This window comes from Daucus carota, chromosome 2, assembly GCF_001625215.2.
Source record: "Daucus carota subsp. sativus chromosome 2, DH1 v3.0, whole genome shotgun sequence".
Taxonomy (NCBI): domain Eukaryota; kingdom Viridiplantae; phylum Streptophyta; class Magnoliopsida; order Apiales; family Apiaceae; genus Daucus; species Daucus carota.
The window spans coordinates 33,803,152-33,824,350 of record NC_030382.2 but is presented as its reverse complement, the minus strand read 5'-3'; the positions used below and the strand labels follow the sequence as shown (position 1 = coordinate 33,824,350).

At 35.0% G+C, this 21,199-nt stretch overlaps 1 protein-coding gene across 2 annotated transcripts; it reads right to left on the bottom strand.

Moving 5' to 3' along the window:
• Nucleotides 1-1,567: 1,567 nt before the first annotated feature.
• On the bottom strand, nt 1,568-21,118 carry LOC108207918 (vacuolar protein sorting-associated protein 51 homolog). 2 transcript variants are annotated; one of them, XM_064087199.1, is made up of 21 exons: nt 20,773-21,114; nt 19,949-20,065; nt 19,588-19,610; nt 19,438-19,492; nt 19,237-19,344; nt 18,810-18,908; nt 18,633-18,710; nt 17,585-17,662; nt 17,273-17,428; nt 16,115-16,215; nt 15,928-15,995; nt 7,172-7,245; nt 6,550-6,616; nt 5,610-5,725; nt 4,554-4,811; nt 4,327-4,443; nt 3,098-3,169; nt 2,962-3,012; nt 2,562-2,792; nt 2,315-2,491; nt 1,568-2,058 (listed from the first exon to the last, which is right to left on the bottom strand). In XM_064087199.1, exons 1-21 carry the CDS (start codon nt 20,977-20,979, stop codon nt 1,939-1,941), a joined length of 2,373 nt encoding a protein of 790 aa, XP_063943269.1. In that variant the 5' UTR covers nt 20,980-21,114; the 3' UTR covers nt 1,568-1,938. The 2 variants fall into 2 exon arrangements, with proteins under 2 accessions (XP_063943269.1, XP_063943270.1); XM_064087200.1 differs by lacking the exons at nt 1,568-2,058; nt 2,315-2,491 and having other exon boundaries at nt 2,710-2,848; nt 20,773-21,118.
• Between the last annotated feature and the right edge of the window lie 81 nt (nt 21,119-21,199).

Here is a 21,199-nt window from a genome sequence, read left to right as displayed (position 1 = left end):
GAAGAAAGAAAAGACTCTTATGTTTATTTAGGAATTACTGAGAGTCTATTAGAATTATATTTTCTTATTTTCCTTATTTTTGGTTTTCAGAAACTATTGGAGATGCTCAGAAAAGTCAAATTGACAAAACTCAAATCTAAGATACAACACAAATGACACACACAAATCTTTGAATTAGAACCACCTGCAATTTTACATAATAGTTTGAACATGAATGTATTTGTATATAGCATTTATCTTAAGAAATGGCCTTTGACTGTCATTTAATTTGTGAAAGTGTCACTACGAGTCACCTATAATTTTACATAAGAGTATGAACATGAATGTATTTGTATGGCATTTAACTTAGAAAATGGCTTTTGACTGATGTAAAAAAGAAATTCATACAATCTATAGGGTCCAAATTATGTGTTGAAGCTGGGCGAGTTTGATGATGAGAAAAGAGAGAAGATGGAGAGGGGGGGGGGGGGGGGGGGGGGGTCAACAAGAAAAAGATGCATAAAAAGAGCAAAAGAGATGTTGGTTGGTGGGAGAAGATGGAGAAAATAGAGGGAGATAGATGGCGATAGAGAAGAGGGACCGAGATAGGAGAGAAAAATATAAGAGGTGTTTAGATTGTACATTAAAATAAGGACCGGGAATGATAGTGGCTAATATGGAAACGGGGAGAAACATGATTGAAAATGAGGTTAATGGCGCTGTTGGGATCGTGCCGGAACGGAAATGAGATTAGCAATTTTGGCTGTTTGATTTACAACCAGAATGTGAATCAAATACTTTTTAAAAGAATTAAAAATTTCTTATAAAATTTAGATGAATACTTTCTAATATAAATCAAAATACTTTATTTACATGAATAATGTAAATTTATGGGGTCGTTTGGATAAATTCAAAAAAAGTGGTTTTTTACTTAAAATAAAGAAGTGGAGTAGAAGTAAGAAATAAGCGAAGATTTATAAGTTATAAAAATGTTTGAAAAACAAGTAGAAGCCCTGAAACAAAAGCTAACATTCTTAACTTCTTATAAGTGCTTCTGACTTTTTTACACAAACGGGTCAACAAAAAAGAGATGATGGCTTCTCGGGGAAAAAAGCACTTAAATTATGCAGCCAAACCGGCACTATAGTTTACAAAACAATGAATAAGAAAAAAGAAATTGAAATTACAAATATATGCTTCAATTATCCAATGGTACCACGCCAAACAAAATAAAATTCCTGATTATTTGCATAACTTTAAAACAAATCATAAAGAACCTCTCATGTACAAGTAAATTTCTTAATTTTTTACGCAAAATAGAAGTTTTGAGTCTGCTCCAAATCACAAACTTACATCAACTTTAAAAAGTATCTAATTTTCTTAAAACGAGAATCTTCTTTTTCAAAAGGTGTAAAGGGATGTAATTGTAAGAGCTAGAAAGTATTTAATTTGCTTAAAACAAGAATCTTTCTTCTCAAAAGGTGCAAAAGGATGTAATTGTGGAGATTGACGAGGTGCAGAGAAAATGGGAAATATAAGAAGGTAAGGAGAGATTGCGAGAAAAGAACGTCTTTCAAATCCCGAGGTACTGGTGAGGATATCATTACCAGCTAAAAATTTACAGATTCCGAGTCCCGGCAGTCAAAAACCCAATCCAAACACCAAGTGAGGGAATGGGGTCTCCATTCCTGTTTACTAAACTCATTAACCCCCAACCAAACACTCCTTGAGAATGTCATATTTATTTCTTGAATGCCACGGTAAACTGTAAATCTGTAATAAGAATTAATGCAATAAAAAAAGTTGGCCACACACAAATATGTATCTTCTCTACTACAGTGGAAAAATAAACGTGCTCAAGTTCTGAAAACTCTCAGACATTAAACTTAAGTCACTTTATCAATGCATCATGCATAGCTCAGGTTATCTAGAATAAGGCAACTTTTGAAGGGCTGCTGACTAAGGCGAAACTTGAATTTCTTCCGAATTCTTGGCCAACTTTGTTTGTATCAGTTTGTCCAAAACTGGAGAATCCAAAAGAATTGGATCAAGACAACGTGTCCCTGCAGCGACGATTACCTGCTCAACAGGATACGAACATCTTAACTACACTGTCTTTTCTCAAAGCAGTATAGAACTCAGTTAACACATATAACGTATACAGACTACTTATATTCATACTGGATTGAAGGAGCAATGGATTGAGAAAGTGAAGATTTTCCACAAGATAAAATTATATATCGGGTAAAGTTTATGTTGTTATAAGAGGATGCCTGTATATAATAGATGGAAATCTAGAGAGCAAATCATCAGACACACTTTGCTTTATTAATACCTCGTCAAGCAGGAAATTGACAGCAGCTTCATCTTCAGCAGTTTCCTTTAACATAGACCTTAAGAACTGCATATCCAATTGAATTTGCTGAAAACCGCTCCTGTTAAATGTCTGGAGCCTGACCAACTCATGCAAACTTTTCAAGCAAAGTTTTACAATAGTTGAATATACGGATTCCTGCATTTGACATTATATCAAAGTTTAGATTTTACTTTTTTTTTTTGTCTAGAAACATAAATTCCTGTACCTGTGTATGTTCAACTTTAGTGAATATTTTCAGCTTTTGCTTAAATAAATTTATCAGATGAGTTTCCAGAAGCTGGTTCCTGGTCCTGTGCATATTAAATTTGCTCAATTTATCATTATTAAATGAGTTACTCAGTGATGAACTGCCACTCCCATTGCTGTCTGTATGTCGGTGCTTAACGTGTGGTCCTTGAGGTAAAATCTGCTTGACATTGTTTCCGATTACCTTCAACTGCCACAAGAGATAACCTATGGCACATGAGATATTCAACAGTGGAAAGCATCCAGCTGCATTTGGTTCTCAATAAGTATATTATTATTCAGAATATCGAGAAAAATTGGTAAATCCAATAATGTAAGGATATACATACACAATATACAAGCATAAAACACATGCTTACCTCTTGAAGTAAAATATCTACAAACATATGAACTTCTCGAGGTTCTTTGTGCTGTAAATAAGAAAAATTATAATATGTAAACTGATTTGCTTAGCTATATAATTTTTAAAGACCCATACTAATAGATTATACCCACCTTTAACCAATTTGGCGCTGTAAACCTCTTCCTCAAAATAGCTGATATTTTCTTCATCCTCATTTTTATATACTGTCAAGAAAAATACACGATGAGTTGTTACAGAACCAAATATAGCAACAAATTCAGTTCTGTATATTATGAACTCAAGATATCGCCCAGTTTTGAGTCTTTTGACAGATCTTAATATTATCACACATAAATTTCACTAAAGACTTTTACTTCAGATGCCTGTGTTCCAAGTAGGCCTGTCAATGGAGCGAAAATCCGATCCGACCCGATCCGATCCGAGGTCATTTTAGCGGATATGGATTTAAGGAAAAAAAAACCGATCCGAAATTCGATCCGATTAAAAAAATCCGATAATAAATGGATTGGATATGGATTTAGTATGATCCGATCCGTTTATAACCCGATCCGGTTAATATATATATATATATATATATATATATATAATATAAATATATATTATATATTATGTAATAATATATTATATATAATATAAATATATATTATATATTCCAAGTGCCAAATTAACAAAGGGATATTCATCAACAGTGTCACTAGTCTTGATAACTCCCGGTAATGGTCATCAAAAATTACTCATGTTTAATTCATAATAAGCTCTGGTTAATAACAAATATATATCCAATATATAGCAGATAAAGGATTTCTGAATTGTGTCTTCCTTTTATTAGTGCAAGTAGCAACACAAGGACTGATATTGCATAATAATTATTAAAAGAAAAAGGAAGTTTCTAACAAACCATTTCAGAGAAAAGACCATCACTGCTTCAAAGTTCAAAGTTGCATAATATATTAAACATTATTAACTGATCAACAAATTGCTAGTCCTATTCTGCAAATGATAAGCACAGACAAAAATCAATTAGGGATTACAATAAATATCTTTAACTAATATATTTTGATGCGGTCAAAAGTTGAATACATGGCAAGGTTGACAATAAGTAGCAATGTAGCATCAATTCCTTTAAACTGCAGCTAGTCTTACAAAGCATAAATTTACACGAAATTTTATTCATATAACCGTTCATTTTAAAGATTTATAAGTTCCCGCCAATTTCAGGGTACCACAAGGAACATTATAAATTGAGGAACAGTTAGAGATGTACTGAAAATGTTACACGTTGACAGCCTTTCGATTAGATTGATATTGAGCAATATAAGCAAACTAGTAAACAGAAGAACCAAGGTTTTGGAATTCATACAAGGTGCAAGAACTTTTCACTCGCTGAATGGAAAGTATGACAAATTTCTTCAGAAACAAAGACAGGTCCAGAATTATATCCTCTTGCGCCACTTTCAGAAAAAGAAACTGCCATCTCCTGAGGAGTTCACATTGAACTTTTTAGGTTCCTTGGACTCAGAAGAATAAGAACCGTAGTAAGCACATCTTAAACACTTAACACAAAACATGCTACTATAGACAACTTGCCTCTGTAATTCTTGGTATAGCAATTTGTTCAATAAAAATTGAGAGTTCAGACATCACTAGAACAATCCCAGGAAGCACTTTTTCACTCTGTGAACCCTCTGTAACTCCTCCAGCCAAGGTGTTTAGTCCTGAAAGTGATCGGAACTGATCATCAAGTTTTTTGAACAAGTCTTGAAATCCTCGATGTACCCATTCAATAATCAATTTATTTAAATTCAGAAGCAGGCCCAGATTTTCTTCAAGAAGCTGACGGAAGTCCTAAAATAAATAATAAGATGTTTCAGAAGACTGGGTTTTAACTAACTAGAAAAAATTTATTCGATTATGTATTACAAATCATACATTACACAAAATCGAAGCACAACCACTAAAGAAATTAAATAACTAATGGAGTAATTTGTAATTGAAATTATATTAGTGATTGCTAGTAATCAGCACTGTTTGACTCGAAGTCTCTGCAATATAAGCATTTACAGCAAGAAAAAATTGTCATTATTTTTGCTAAGGCACGTGAAGGTAGGCATCAGATCATTCAAAACCTTAATTATTTCTAAATTGTAGTGGTACTAGATGCAGATAGGCCTTGTCCAGATATCTAGTAAGGTCCACTGCACCACTAGTTTGTTGTTACATTCTTAGATACAGGGTCATCTTCCTCTAGACACTAGCAAGTACAGTCTTTCCATATTAATTTCTACAAGGTCAAGTTAAATGATTTCGATCAAGCTAAACTGGCTGCAAGATGGTTTATGATGTCATAATAGGTGATAACCAGTTTCCATATGCAAAATTTTAAACATTAGTCTCTGTAAACTAATACTTTAAACAAGATAACTTCTGTTATCTTAGTCCATCTTGAGAGGCCTTTAACTCCCACTATTCTTGTCTGATATTAGCAAGTCGAATGTACAATTCTGCCATTTATATTATTTTGGGAGAATTCCAAGAAGAGAGAAAGAAAATAGAAACGTTAATCATGAACTGTCCAAAGATATGGTCCTCAGGTGAAGCAATGGAAAATGTAAGAGGTAGCTGTCAAGCTAGCTCATTAGTTACCAGTAAGACACTCATACTGTCCTGGATTACAGATTTTTTACTGGCCTCTAGAACACCCTGAAAAGAGTATTCCTCTCCTAGACCCTCCTGCCTCCTTTGGAGTTTCGTAAGAGGATCTGCAATGAAATACAATTCAAACAAGAAATCTCATAGAAAACATATAAAAACAATCAGAGTAAAGAATACCATAGACATGCATAAGTTATTTAGTTGGGCAAACTTGTATAAGTAAGTAGTATATGAGGCAAAAAATCAAACAGTGAAGACATTATATGAAGAAAATCCGTTATCAATCAACCCCTTGGCCGACCACACCAACAGTCCAAATTCTATATAATTCTTTGTTATAAGTACTGCACTAGGTTTATGTTGCAAATACCCAAAGCATCATGATCATAAAAACTGTCTGGACTAGGGGAAAAAAATCAACTGTATCAGGTTTTCAATGAACTTGTTGAATGTTTAAGACAGCCATTACCATTAAATATTATAAGCCTCAGAAAACTCGGGTTAAGGAGCAAAATTATTAAGTTGCTTCCTTGATCCACTTAGCCCCCCCCCCCCCCCCCCATTAACTGAAGGGATTCCTTTCACAAAAAACAAGATATTTTTACAAATAAGAATTCGCTACAAGCCACCAACAAACACAAAAGAAGGACCAGCTCAAAACATCACATTTACATTTGCAATATTCCAGGCCACCAGACTTTGACTTGGCTAAGAGCCAGAAATAAATTGGACAATGAATGTGCAACAATGACTCTGTTCACCAGTTTTGTGAGCCTTACTATTTGATGATGCAAAAATATTTGTTTATTTAAAAAACTTAAATGAAAAATATAAATTAAAAGAAAATAAAACCTTCAAAAAATGTTGTAACGAAGGCAGCCACATTGACAGAATGCAAGTAGTATGGTACTTGTGGTATAGATGAACTTACCAGTAATATTAAGTAGAAGACGAGAAAATGAAATAGTAACGAAGTGCTCGACAGCAACACGGGCACCCTGACATTTATAGAGAACTGATACATTAAATTTATATTCGGAAGTTTAGACGAACATACCTAATTTATTTCAAAAGAGGAAACATAATAAAAGTTCCTGAGATAACTTATTTGTACTCCCCAACTCCAAGTCCCAATAGGGTAGATAAAAGAAATTAGCGGTGTCCATTCGGTTAGAGTAAATGGAAAAAAGTCAGTTCGGTTGACGGTACTTAAAATTTTTGGTTCAGTTTTTGGGAGGATTATCTTTACATTTTTGGGTGTTAGGTTCGGTTTTTAGTAAAATTATTTTTAAAATTTAAATTTCAGTGATAACCAAAATTTAAAATTCTGTTCGGATTTGAAACCGCAGTAAACTCGGTTCGATATTTGGCAACGAGTTTTGGCAAATTTCGGTTTTGGTTAACCCAAAAAAAAAAATCACTTTTGGTTTCAGTTAACTGAATGCACACCCCTGCCATAAATACCGACTCGTTTCCTGAATTTGTATATTCTAAAGTAAAAACTTTTCTTTAATAGTATCTCAACCACATTATAACTAAAGGTGTGAAGAAACCTTTAAAGATAACTCCGGAAAAGCAGCCTCGGGCAAAATTTCATCCATCACGAGCACATTATTCCAGATACTACCTGTAATGATATTTTACTATTCACAGTCAGATTTCAGTAAAAGTACCGATGTTCCCCTAATGACCAAAAAAAAATGTACCCTCTTGTCACTGCATGTATATTATGTGAATGTGTGGAGTGGGGGCGAGAGGATCAGTTGTTGAATTAGATTAACTAGACCATAAGAAAAACCTAATTTGAATATTGGGCCCAGAAAAAACATGGCTAAACTTGATGAGAAAACTCTAGCTTGCAGACACCATTCAAAGTGAATGCAACACTCAGAGATGTAAGTTGGTCAAAGCGATAAAGTTCTTCCAAATTTTGCCTTATTTGATTATCAAGCAGTTGACATGAGATCAACTCAAAGATATATACAGGTGCATGCATGCAATGCAATAGAACACACAGAAGTGAAGTTTTAATAGAATGGAAATGGCAGAAGCTCTGTGTACATGAGAGAAGGCTGTAATTAGTGTAATACAAAATGTATGGTGTAGCTTATATAAAAAAACAGTTGCTGTGTGTTTGTTTTTGATATCAAAGCCTGTATAAAAGATTTAGTTTAGGTTTGTCAAATACACTTGTGTGAGTTTTAGTTAAACAGATACACAAGGTTTTAAAGCTCATTCACGTTTCCAACAAGTGGCATCAGAGATTGGTTCTTGCGGAGAAAAAAATGGCAAACATGATGACGCAACCGCACATTTCAAAGTTGATGGCAACAAACTATGAAAATTAGAGCATACAACTGAAGGCCTCGCGTCTTACGACAACTTAGATATTGTCAAAAGTGGGTATAATGAAACCGAGGATAAAGTTGTCCTTTCAAATGTGGAGAAAACGACATTAAAGGATTCCTGAAAAAAAGACCAAAAGGCTTTATATATGATTTTTCAAGGGGTCGAGAATTAACCTTGACAAATCTCGGGAGCAAAAAAGGCAAAAGATGCTTGGGAGATTCTGCAGAAATCATCCAAGGTATCGAGAAAGTGAAAAAGGTGCGGTTCCAAGTGCTACGTGAAGAGTTGAAAATATAAAGATGAAAAGTTGAGAGAAAATCGGAGAATACGTTACGCATTTGAAAACCGTGACAAACGAAATAAAAAGAAACGGAGAAAGTCTCGATGATGTTTGGGTAACAAGGAAATTGAATTACTTTGTTACATCTATCGAGGAATCGAAAGACTTGTCCACTATTTCAATTGATGAACTCGTGGGATCACTTCAAGCCCACAAGCAGCGAATGAATTAGTACAAGCCATTTGAAAAAGGTGTTGCAAAGCAAGGTGACCATTGATAACAATCAGGGCATTAGCAATTTTGTACGTGGTCGAGGTGGCTACCGAGGTGGCAGAGGGCATGGAAGGCAACCTTTCAACAAAGGCCAGAAAAATGAAAGCTATCAGCCATCTAGTTGTGGTCAAAATTTTAGAGGCGGAGGACGGAGCATATATCAACAACGAGAAGATAAGTCTCAGTATCAGTGTTATAATTGCAATAAATATGGCCATTTCAGTTATGAGTGTACAACTCCAAATGTGAAAGAAAGATGTCATTTTGCTGAAGCAAAAGAAGATAAAGATGTTGGCTCTACTATCTTTCTCACTTAAAAGGGAGATGAGGAATGCAAGAAATGCACATAGTATCTTGACTCGGGAGCCAGAAATCACATGTCTAACCACAAGGAAAGAAGATAGACGACATCATTAGTGGAGAAGTAACCTTTAGTGACTCGTCAAAAATTTCGGTCAAAGGAAAAGGCACTGTCACGATCATGTCAAAGAAAGGCGAAAAGAAATATATAAATGATGTTTATTATATACGTGCTTTAAAAAATATACTAATCAGTCTTGGCCAACTTGTAGAGAAAGAATATACTCCCTCCGTCCCGGCCAATTCTTTAGGTTTGGTTTGGGCACGGAGTTTAAGAAATATGTATAAAGTAGTGAAAAAGAGAAAGAGAAGTGGGTGAAGTGGTGAGACCCTATAATTTTTATGTATAAAAGGGAGATAGTGGAGTAAGAGTAGTGTGAAAAGGGAGTAAAAGTGGTGTGAAAAGGGAGGAAAGGTTGGGAAGTGGCGGGACCTATCGACTATTTTTGGTAAGTTTTGGAATGTAAAGAATTGGATGGGACATCCCAAAAGGGAAACTGTAAAGAATATGGTGGGACAGAGGGAGTAATATACGGATGCTGGACAATTCCCTCATTACCGGAAATCAAGCTCGGGAATTGACTGCAAATATGGATATGTCAAAGAATCATTTGTTTACGCTCTATATGTAGTTAAAAGTGCATAAGTGCTTAAAGTCGGTCATTAAAAATGATTTGTGGTTGTGGCATTTAAGATATTGTCATCTTAGATAATATGGCTTGAAATTATTGCCAAAGAAAAAGATGGTGGATGGCTTGCAAAAAATCAACGAACCAGAAAATTTGTGTGATGCATGTGTCAAAAGGAAGCAACATTGACAAAGCTTTCCCGTTGAAAAATCATGGAGAGCCAGAATGCCATTGAAGATTGTTCATACCAACATAGCCGGTCCGTTTTATATTGTATCTCTTGGTGGTAATAGGTATTATGTAATATTTATCGATGATTTTAGCAGGAAATGGAGTGAGGAAGAAAGAAAAGTTGTTGGTTTATCTTCAAATGATAATGATGACAACTCCAACATTGAAGATGGCAAAAAAGATGATCCAACACCTCCACAAAGTCCGAATAAACCAACTCTCACATCAACACCATCAACATCAGGAAGCAGAAGTTCAAGGGAGCACCCAAAAAAATGTATAGTCTGGATAATATTTATGAATCAACAAGTCCGACACAAACATCTTTTGATTATTCCTTATTTTGTTTGATGGCTAAATGTGATCCAGTTAAAGTCGAGGAGGTTCCTGAAGAAATCAAATGAAATAAAGCCATGGATGAAGAAATAGATGCAATAAAGAAAAAATGATACTTGGGAGCTTAAAAATCTTCCAGAAGGCCACAAAGCAATTAGTGTCACATGGGTCTTTATGACCAAGACAAATCATGAAGGCAAAGTTGAAAAGTACAAGGCAAGATTGGTGCCTAAAGGCTACAATTGAAGAAATGGGATTAACTATCATGAGGTATTCGCTCCAGTTGCAAGAGTTGATACCATTAGACTTCTTACAACAATTACAGCTCAGAATCAGTGGAAGATCTATCAGATGGATGTAATGTCAACATTCTTAAATGGTTATCTCCAAGAAGAAGTCTACATTGAGCAAACTCCCGGGTATATTTCGAAAGTCCTGGAAAATAAAGTTTATCGGCTAAAGAAAGTAGTGTACATGTTGAGGCAAGTTCCACGAGTATGGAACACAAGGGTTGATGAATATTTCCATAAAAATGGTTTTATGAGGACTCCGTACGAGCATGCACTCCACACAAAAACAAATTATTGGGGAGATCTAATGGTTGTGTGGTTGAACATGAATGACATGATCTTTACTGGAAACAACCCTAGTATGTTTGATGATTTTAAGAAAGTTATGACTAATGAATTTGAGATGACAGATATTAGTCAAATGTCGTACTTTCTTGAAATTGAAGTTAAGGAAGGCTAAGTTAGGATTTTTATGTCCCAAAAAAAATTATGCGGAGCAGATTTTAAGCAAATTCCGAATGGAAGCATAAAAGCCAATAAGCACACCTGTACAAACAGGCATAAAATTAAAAAATTGATTCAACGAGTACGACGTTATTCAAAACTCTAGTTGGAAGTCTGAGGTACCTAAGTTTCACTCGTCCAAATATTATGTATGCAGTTGGATTAGTTATAGGTACCTGGAGAAGCCGAAGCATGATCACTTCATGGCAACTAAACGGATTTTTAGATATGTCAAATGTACATTTGATCATGGTTTGTTTTACACGCATTCTCAAAATTCGAAATTAGTCGGTTATTCAAACAATGATAATGATGGCGAATGACGGGAAAGACACTTTGGGATATGCTTTTCATATTGGTTCGACAATATTTTCATGGTCATCACAGAATCAACAAACGGTTGATCTCTCAACATGTGAAGCGGAATACATTGCAGCAACAGAGTGCACATGTCAAGCTATGTCGCTAGCTTATATTTTGAGAAAGTTAAATCTTGCAAACAAAGATCTGGTACTATTTTCGTGAACAACATATCTGCTATTTAACTCGCGAAAAATCCAGTCACACAATCGGAGCAAGCATATAAATATAAAATTTCATTTTATTTGAGAACACGTGAACGACAAAATGGTAGAAATGGTGCATTGTAGGACCGAAGAGAATTTGGCGAATATATTTACAAAGCCGTTAAAGCTGGACGTGTTTCAGGAAATGAAAGAGAAGCTCGGAGTGCAAAGTCGAGGAGTGTTACAGGTTTCAAACTCTCCAGAAGCATACTAGGTCAAATAATTACAGCCGAGTTTAAATATGAAGATAACACCTATAATTAGTAAAGATAGAATAATACAACCTTGTGTAATAATTTTTACAGCATGCTTAGTCAAAGAAGTTTTTCTGGAATTATGGAGTATATATGCAACAGTTTGTCAAAATTAGAAGCTGGGTGTTAAATACATAATATCTGGACGAGTGAAAGTTAGGTACCTCAGACTTATGTGAACCAAAGAAATACACTAACAAACAAATACACCAGCAGCTAGTCACGTAATCAGGATGAGTCAAATGTGAAGATGGAATAGCTCTCAGAGTCAACGTTGGCTATCTTTTAGACTTTGAAAATGTAAGGCTTGCCATGAAATAAAATACGTGCAGTAAGACATGACGTAACTTGGCATTTTTAAGGCCTATAAATAGGCTGATACTTTGTAGCAAAAACGCAATCGAAGTGAAATAAAGTGAAGCTATTAAACAATACGGAGAGTTTGCAGAGAGAATAAGTAAAAGAGCCGAAGCTCTTGTGTGAGAAAATAATATATATATATACATACACATATATATATATATATATATATGTTCCTACTCCAATAGAAACTACTAGAATAGAAACTAAATAGAAACCAATGCGATTAAGCAGAATGATGCGGGTTTGGGGACCGGGGATGAACCACGAGATGGGCCTAGACGGGGTCTAAGTGGGGCCTAATAGGATCGGGTCGGGGCCTAGTGATACCATGGTGGGGCCAAGGTTTGGCTCTTTCAGACTGTCTGGAGCCTGTACTGGGCCTGCGAGGAGCCTTGGCGAGGCCCTAGCGGGCCCGGGGCGGATTTAGTGGGGGTGAGGGTGGGCCCTAGGTGGGTGATGACATATAGGTGGTGGTTGAGGTCATTTAGGTATAGTTTCTCTTGGTTTCCATTTTAGTTTCTATTTTAGTGGTTTCTATTTGAGCAATTGCCTATATATATATAGGGGCCGTTTGGGCAAGCTTAAAAGAAGTGACTTCTTGCTTAAACTAGAGAAGTGGAGCAGAAGTGAGAAGTAAATAAGTGAATAAAGTGTTTGGAAAAGAAGCAGAAGCTGTGAGAGAGAAGTTAGGATTCCCGGCTTCTTAAAAGTGCTTCTGCTTCTTTACACAAACGGGTCAATAAAAGCAGAAGCCAGAAGCAGCTTCTGCTTCCAGTAAACAAACAGCCCCATAATATTGTTGTGTGCTTAAAATACACAAAGTTTATATTTATCTAAAATCAAGGTCATTTACGTTTCCAACAAGTGGTATCACATATTTTCTCCTACTTTTATCGTCGTATCGATTCATTCGTTGCTTGTGGATTTAGAAAGAACCGACGAGCTCATTAGATAAGTATTCTTTTGACTTCTCCATCGATGTAACGACATAACAAAATTTCCCTCTTATCGAACTAAGAAGATTTTCTTTCCACCGATCATTATCAAGTCTTCATTTTCTAAAACACGTCCGACTTTAACTAGTTTGTAATTATATCCGCCGGATTATCTTCGGTCCTACAATGCACAATATCTACCATTTTGTCGTTCACCTATTCTCAAATAAAATTATATTTTATATTTATATGCTTGCTCTAACTATGTGACTGGATTTTTCACGAGTGAATAACATATTTGTTGTCCAGAAAAATAGTAACCGGATTTTCATTTGCAAGATTTAACTTGCTCAAAATATAAGCTAGCCACATAGCTTGACACGCGCACGCTGTTGCTGCAATATATTCCGCCTCACATGTTGATAGAGCAATTGTTTGTTGCTTTTTTGATGACCATGCAAATATTGCCGAACTAATATGAAAAGCATATCCCGAAGGGTTTTTCCCGTTATCCAAATCCCCACCGTAATCAATGTCTGCATAACCGACTAATTTGGAATTTTGAGAATGTGTGTAAAAAAAACCATGATCAAATGTAGGCCCGGCAATTTGACACGAAACGAAAAAAATGGATATGGGTTTTGATTTTTGATACACGAAACACGAAAGTACACAAACACGAAATAACACGATAGATTTCGTGTCGGATACGGGTTTTCATTTTGGGTACACGAAATACACGAAAGTACACGAAATATTTGTACATAATTTTTATTATATATATGTAATAATATACTAAATATATAATTGTGTAATATATATAAATATATGTAGATATACATTATAGATACATTAACAAATTTGTAGAGAATTATATGCAAGCATGAATATATCATTCATATTTAGTAAAATTATACAAAAAAATATATATTAAAAATATTTTTTGGTTAAAATTATATTAATATTTTTACATATAATATACACGAAAAGTACACGGAAAATACACGAAACATTTCAGAACGGATACGGGTTTCGGATTAGGTACATGAAATTAATAACGGGCGGATACGGGTTTCAACTTCGAATACACGAAACACGAAATTACACGAAACGAAAGTATACGAAATGAAACGATTGCCACCTTTAATCAAATGTACCTTAGATGTATCTCAGAATTCGTTTAGTTGCCATGAAGTGATCAAGCTTTGGTTTTTTCATGTACCTATAACTAATCCAACTACATACATAATATCTGGACGAGTGAAAGTTAGGTACCTCAGACTTCCAATGAGACTTTTGAATAATGTCAGATTCACCGACTTTCTCTTTGAATCAATTATTAATTTTATTCTTGCTTCAACACTTGTGCTTATTGGCTTGCATGCTTCCGTTCGAAACTCGCTTAATATATGCTCCGCATATTTTTTCTACGACATAAAAATCCCATCTTCGCTTTTCTTAACTTCAACTCCAAGAAAGTACGACATTTGACCAATATATGTCATCTCAAATTCATTAGTTACGACTTTCTTAAAGTCATCAAACATACTAGGGTTGTTTCTAGTAAAGATCATGTCATTCATGTACAAGTACACGGTCATCATATCTCCCACAAAATTTGTTTTTTTGTAGTGTGCATGCTCGTACGGACTCTTCACAAAACCCTTTTGCTAGAAATATTCACCGACCCTTGTGTTCCATGCTTGTGGAGCTTGCTTCAACCCTTACAGTGCCTTCTTTAGCCGATAAACTTTATTTTCCTGGCCATTCTATATATATCCGGGAGGTTGCTCAATGTAGACTTCTTCTTCGAGACAACCATTTCAGAATGCTGACATTATGTCCATTTGATAGATCTTCCACTGATTCTGAGCTGTAATATTTGTAAGAAATGGCATCAACTCTTGCAACTGGAGCGAATGCCTCATTATAGTTAATCCCGTATCTCCATTTGTAGCCTTTAGCCACCAATCTTGCTTTGTACTTTTCAACTTTGCCTTCATGATTTGTCTTGGTCTTATAGACCCATGTAACACCAATTTCTTTATATCCTTCTAGAAGATTTATAAGCTCCCAAGTAACATTTTTTCTTTATTGCACCAATTTCTTCATCCATGGGTTTATTCCGTTTGCTTTCTTTAAAGGCTTCCTCGAATATAACTAGATCACATTCAACCTTCAAACAAAATAAGAAATAAACAAAAGATGTTTGTACCACAGTTGTGAGTTTCATCTTGGTCTCAATAATGGTTCCTGGATTGGTGTAAAATCTAATTACAAATCTTTGAAGATAAAATTTTTCTGTAGCTACTGATTGCCTGACAAGGTGATGATTCGAGGTTGAGCAGACATTTTCTTTGCTTCTGGAGATTGTATGCTTTTCGAGATGTTTTCTTTGGCATAAGCATAGCAGGAAAAATGTTGACCAAGTCAATGCGTTAATTAATCTAACCATCATATGTGCCATCTTTATAATCTAGATAATTTATATTGGTGGATCAAATTTGCAAGAGGCATCATCATATGTTTGTATTTAACAATAGTCTATTTTCTTTACAAAGAGAAATGAAGGGAATTAAGGTAGGATTGCACTATTTTTATGAGTAAAAAGAAGCATGGGAGTTAAGAGTTTTTTCATATACAAATATCTAAAGTAAAATAATTGAGTGTTGGTAAAAATAAGCAAGGAGTTCTCAATTTCTATCGAGTTCTGATGAAATTCCTATTGTAAGAGTATGACATTGCCCCTGTCCAGAGCACTTACATCATAAGCCTTCAGGGGATCTGTAATTTAGGAAGCACAACTATTAAAACTTAATGATCTTCATCCTACATTGGACGACTATAGGTATGAGCAATTCAAGAATGCAAGAACTGACATATAAAGTTGCATGACGTAAAAACTTCAAAAGACTTGAAAAAGAGGCAAGCATACTTACGCAGCATTTCTAAAAGATCTGTCGAAGAAATTTGTTGGTCAATGTGTCTTTGGGTGACTTCAAAGTGCCTGAACAATAATCAAATGCCATACTTTCGTATAGATAGCAATAAAAAGAATGAACACAAACCCTGAAAACAGAGAATATTATCCTCTATGACCAGTTACACAAATGAATTTGCCCTTACTTCATTATTAAATCCTTCATAAGCCTGATTAGTTGCTCTCTCGAATCAGGAAATATTACTTTATAAGCACGGGCAGCTTCCACAAACTCACGAGTAGATACCTAAAGATAACGGTAAAAAGGACATTTATGACATCAGTTCACTTCAAATATAAACTGACACATTCAGAACATAAAACCCCTAAATGAAGCAAAAATTTGAATGATGAAAATATAGTGCAAACATATGTTCCGACACTGGCTACTTTGTAAAGCATATATGTAACCGGAAATATAACTCTGCATAAGAACAACAGCAAAATTATATTAATTTCACAGAAATCTAGAAGACCAAAAGATCATGCAACAAGGGATCAAGCCAGTTACAAGAAATCTGAAGTCTATCATAGGTCATTGGAAAATGTTCATTAATATGCTAAAGCCTGGTGACAAATAATGCTAAACGATTTTCAGGGTTACAAAAATTAAATGATTCAGTTGAAGTGTCAGAAACTAGTGTACCTACGTTGATTATTTATAGTCAATGTTCGAAACAACTTTTGCAATAGGTCTGTAAATTTTATTGAAAAGATGATATAAAGATCAAGCTCAATGTTAGTACTTTGTAAACCACACACTAAGCATGCACAAAAGAAAATATCAACAAATTAATTAGAAGAATTGATAAAGCATAACACTAACGAGCAAGGAATATTTAAATATTCAAAGATCACTTTAAGCTTATTATTTGTTTTAAACTCTTCCTAAACCTTAACTATCAGTTATTGGCTGAGAGACCCATTGAACTCTATCATTTTTTCTATTTGAACCACAAAATTCTCATTAACCGACTCCCGAGCCAACCTCAAGCCCCCAATACATCATGATAAACAATTTAAACAAAAAAAGGTTACTCATGCACTAAAATGCTAAGAATTATTACCTAACCAGCTTATCCTAAACCTTAAGGTATCTGAGGAAGGTCCGAACAAAATTTTATACTCTTCAACGCTCCCCCTCAATTGTACAATTGAACAACAATTACCAATACTAACAACTACCAATACCACTAAATATTTGGTCATTAGAGAGAGGAAAGAGCCCTTCCACTAGGCTATCACGAATCCTTGAAAGAACCAGAAATTATACTCAAGGAGTTAGATATACCTATCTCACTTACCGTTTGAGAATTCTCAGGACTTAATTCGGGAACGATTTCTTTTTTAGAGGATTCATCAAAATTATCCAGGAGTTGAGCTACTTCTCCGGACTCAAGATTCATATCCCCAAGGACTTGTTCCAACTTTTTAAGTACTTTGTCTTTCAAATTGTCAACCTGTCAACAAAAAAACAAATAAGTCATAACACCTTAACACATATGTATATAGTGTATGTACACCAAGACCATTTGGTAAAATTTGAGAGAGATTCATTTACTTGATTCAAAGCAAGTGATTAAAATGTTATAAAAATGACAAAATGGAACACATACCGGGAAATTTAACTGATTTAAAAGCATTACAGCTTCAGCTCTTGCCTGTACGGACTCAGAATCGGCTAAAACCTTCCTCTGGGAAAACAATTTACGATTAGGACATTTTAAATTTATTTAGCAATTATAAAAAGTATCATGTATTCATGAGTGTATTCTGTTCATGTGTTAAGTTTTATAGACTTTCAAATTCTCTCCCACTTATCATGCTTTTGGGCAAGGGCAGCATTTCCTATTCTAGCAGGAAGATAGTGAACCCCAGAGTTGTATAACCAATCTCTCCATCCCCTCCCTTGTGATAGTAAAAGGCAGTGCAAGGGGAATGCAATATACATTTAAAAAGCATCATTAATATTAAAAACTCAAATTGAGAACTCAGTGGCCCCAACTACATAGATAAGATCTATGTGAATAACAAACTCCAGAAAAAATGTTGTATAACATGTAATAAGCATGCACGTAATGCTGAACTACAATGCTGAGAATAAATCAAGTAAAAGTGCTCAAGTTCATAACTTTGAAACTGTTGTTATAGAATTCTATAGAGGGTTTATCAGTTTATGACATGCTTGATACACAAGCCATGAATTTCTCAGGCCCAGATTTCTTGTATACTTTTGGTATATATGTACCTTGACACTTGACCAAAATCAATATTACCCTCGCCCTCCCCATGTTTACTTGTATTCATATTTCTTTGTCATTTTCTGAATTTCGTTAATTAATACTTATTAACAAGTAAACTTTGCAAACAAATGACTTGTGAGGAAAAAAGTTGCTCGTATCTGTAAATTATGAGAATAACTCTCAAGTAATTACAAGTTTATTCTTAATTCTTAAGGTAAGTCAAATGGGCTTTTTCACCTCCAGGGTCTTCAACCAATTGCGAAAGGATTCTATAAAAATATAACTACAAAGTACCATCTTAGCTTCGTTTTCTCGTGTACTCAAATTTGTTAGAAGAGTTTGCTAAAGTCAAATTAGTAGTTATTTGGTTTGTAACTGCATATCCAGTAGCATTGAAAGAGAATTATACAAAACTACATACCTGCAAGGTTTTTATAATTACAGATACTTCTTGTTCAGAAGCTCTCTTACAGTCTTTGAATGATGAGTCCCCGTATGCCTAGTTCATGATTTGAATAAAAATATCAGTTTTCAGTGGATAAAAATTTGATATTAAATTTTCTAAATTGAAGTGAAAAAAAGTGAAAAAATTAGCAACCTTGAAAATTGGCATGGCTCCAGTATACAACCTCACTGCATCTGCATAGGCTTCAGCTTTGATACACTTGCCAAGTCTGGTTGGTAGATCATATATGAACTAGATTTTACAGAAAAAGAATATCTGTATAATTCAATACATGGACCAACAGTCCAACACCATGAAAAAAAAATTCTGCAAAACAATAGCTTTTAAAAACTGATTTGCTTTTTTACTCAAAATTATCTCAGAACACAAGATACATGTGCGCCAGAATTCACAGAGGATCAATTAGCCACATGAGTATATCAGTGTTGCATCAACTACACATATGCAAACAATTAATTCTTTTGAACAAAGGTTCCATTCTCCTTCAAGTAGTAACTTTATAATTTATACATGACATAACCAGATAGTGATAGGGTATAGGCATATGTTTTGGATCTACCTGAACTTTACGCAGAAGATTGCGGGTACGATGCATTTTCTCTATATGATCTCTCTTTCCGTGAAGCGAAGTATTCACCCCATCACTTCTAGATTGCACACATAATATCTGCAATTGTGATGTAAATTTTGGTCCAAACTACTAATTTAATTGCAATGTCTTGCTTCACAAAATTAAAAAACATTCCACTTTCAGTAACACCTTTTCTAAGAGCTGCTCCATGTTAGCTTCCATGCCAACAATATTGCCTTTCATTCTGAAAGAGATCATTCTATTACCATCAACTTGCACAATGCAATCACTTTAACGCGAAAACTGAGATTAAGCTATTACTTATAGGGTCAACCCAACCTTTTAATTGATTCTGTAGCACTTAGAGATGTTCAAAAAATCTGAAATCCGAAATCCGATCCGATCCGATCTGGAAAAAAATCTGAAAAACCCGATCCGAAAAAAACCCGGTCTGGCCCGGCCCGGTCCGAGGGCCTAAAACAGGCCTAGTATTTTCAAAAAAATCCGGATAAAATCCGGATTTTAGAAAAATCCGGGCTTTTTATAACTAAACCAGGCCTAGTATTTTTGGAAAAGCCCGGCCCGGTCCGGCCCGATTTTTAAAAAAACCCGGCCCGATCTGGTTATAAAAAAATCCGGATTTTTTTGGCCCGGTCTAGATCTGGCCCGAACAGATCTTTTGTGCATCTCTAGTAGCACTGATGAATTTGTTATAATTTTCATAAACCAGCATTTGCAAGTCAGTGTCAAGATTCTTTATCTCAGCAGCCATTTCAAAATGTCGCTGAAGCAACGCGTCCAAATTTGACTTTTGCACCTTTACAAAAAAGTAACAATTTGATGACATGAAATGAAACATTAATTCTCTAGAAACTTCACTACAATTGAAAAAGGGCAGAGGAGAGAATAAGGAAGATTAATCAATATCATCAGAATTTTTATGTTTCCGGCCTTGGTCTCAGTTTGATGTACACTTCTTTTCCGTTTTCATAACTCTATAATTGGCACGATGATATTCATAGTGTTTTTCAGGGTGGAATGATATGTTTACAGAGAGGACGGAAGGGAGGGAGGGGGAAGGCCGTTTCCAACATTAATCCTTCCTTAATAATAAAAAATAAAAATAGTAATAATAACATAGAACTTGAATCTTTCCTTGCTCAGTAAAAGGCTATTATCTGTTAAGCATTTAAGCATAACACTTGCGTGATTGTGTGTGTGATTTGAGGCTCCATTACTGCCAAATTCTAAATACGAACCTCATTCTGTTCCCTACAACTAAGCTAAATCATTATCACACGATTAATACTACGACGAGGTAATTTTGTTAACTCAATGGTAGATTCGTAGCTCGTTAGTAAAATTTGGTGGCTGAAATGTATAATTGAGAAGCAATTAATAATAAGTAAAACACATTTTATGCGCACATATATATACAACATGAAGCTACATTTGATGATGAAGCTGGTGCATAATACCCAACACATAGAAAACATTAAGGTGCAAATAGAGAAAGGAAGTTACGAGAAGATTCATGTATCGATCGGCATCGAAAGAGGCGGTGTTGATGGTATCGAGAGTTGCGTATCTGGCGGATGCGTTAAAAGGAAGTGCATGGTGATTAAGAGTTGCAGTGGAATGAGAGGAAGAAGAATCAATAGCGTAGAAACTGGATAAAAGATCTCTCATTCTTTTGGCCTTGTCGTCCAATGGCGCCTCGTCTCCCTCCATTTTTGCAATGGAATCGAGCTCTCCACTGTGATTACGTGCGTGTGAGTGTGTGTGTTTTGATCGATCAAAATTGGTGTACAACAAACTCGCTAAGATCGTTTCTCAAATGTAGGATCCGACGTTACTTTGTGCAGTTCAAGCCATCCACGGAGATTACAAGTATAACCTCAACTTAACTTAGTAAACGTATGAAACCCTATTTAATAGGTTTTGTTGATTA

Excerpts from the sequence above, each read along its gene's own strand:
- LOC108207918 (XM_064087199.1), bottom strand. The coding sequence starts at position 20,979 with ATGGAGGGAGACGAGGCGCCATTGGACGACAAGGCCAAAAGAATGAGA. Across the intron at positions 16,216-17,272 it reads GTCCTGAGAATTCTCAAACG|GTATCTACTCGTGAGTTTGT; the intron begins GTAAGTGAGATA and ends CGTTATCTTTAG. Across the intron at positions 4,444-4,553 it reads CTATACCAAGAATTACAGAG|GAGATGGCAGTTTCTTTTTC; the intron begins GCAAGTTGTCTA and ends TGAACTCCTCAG.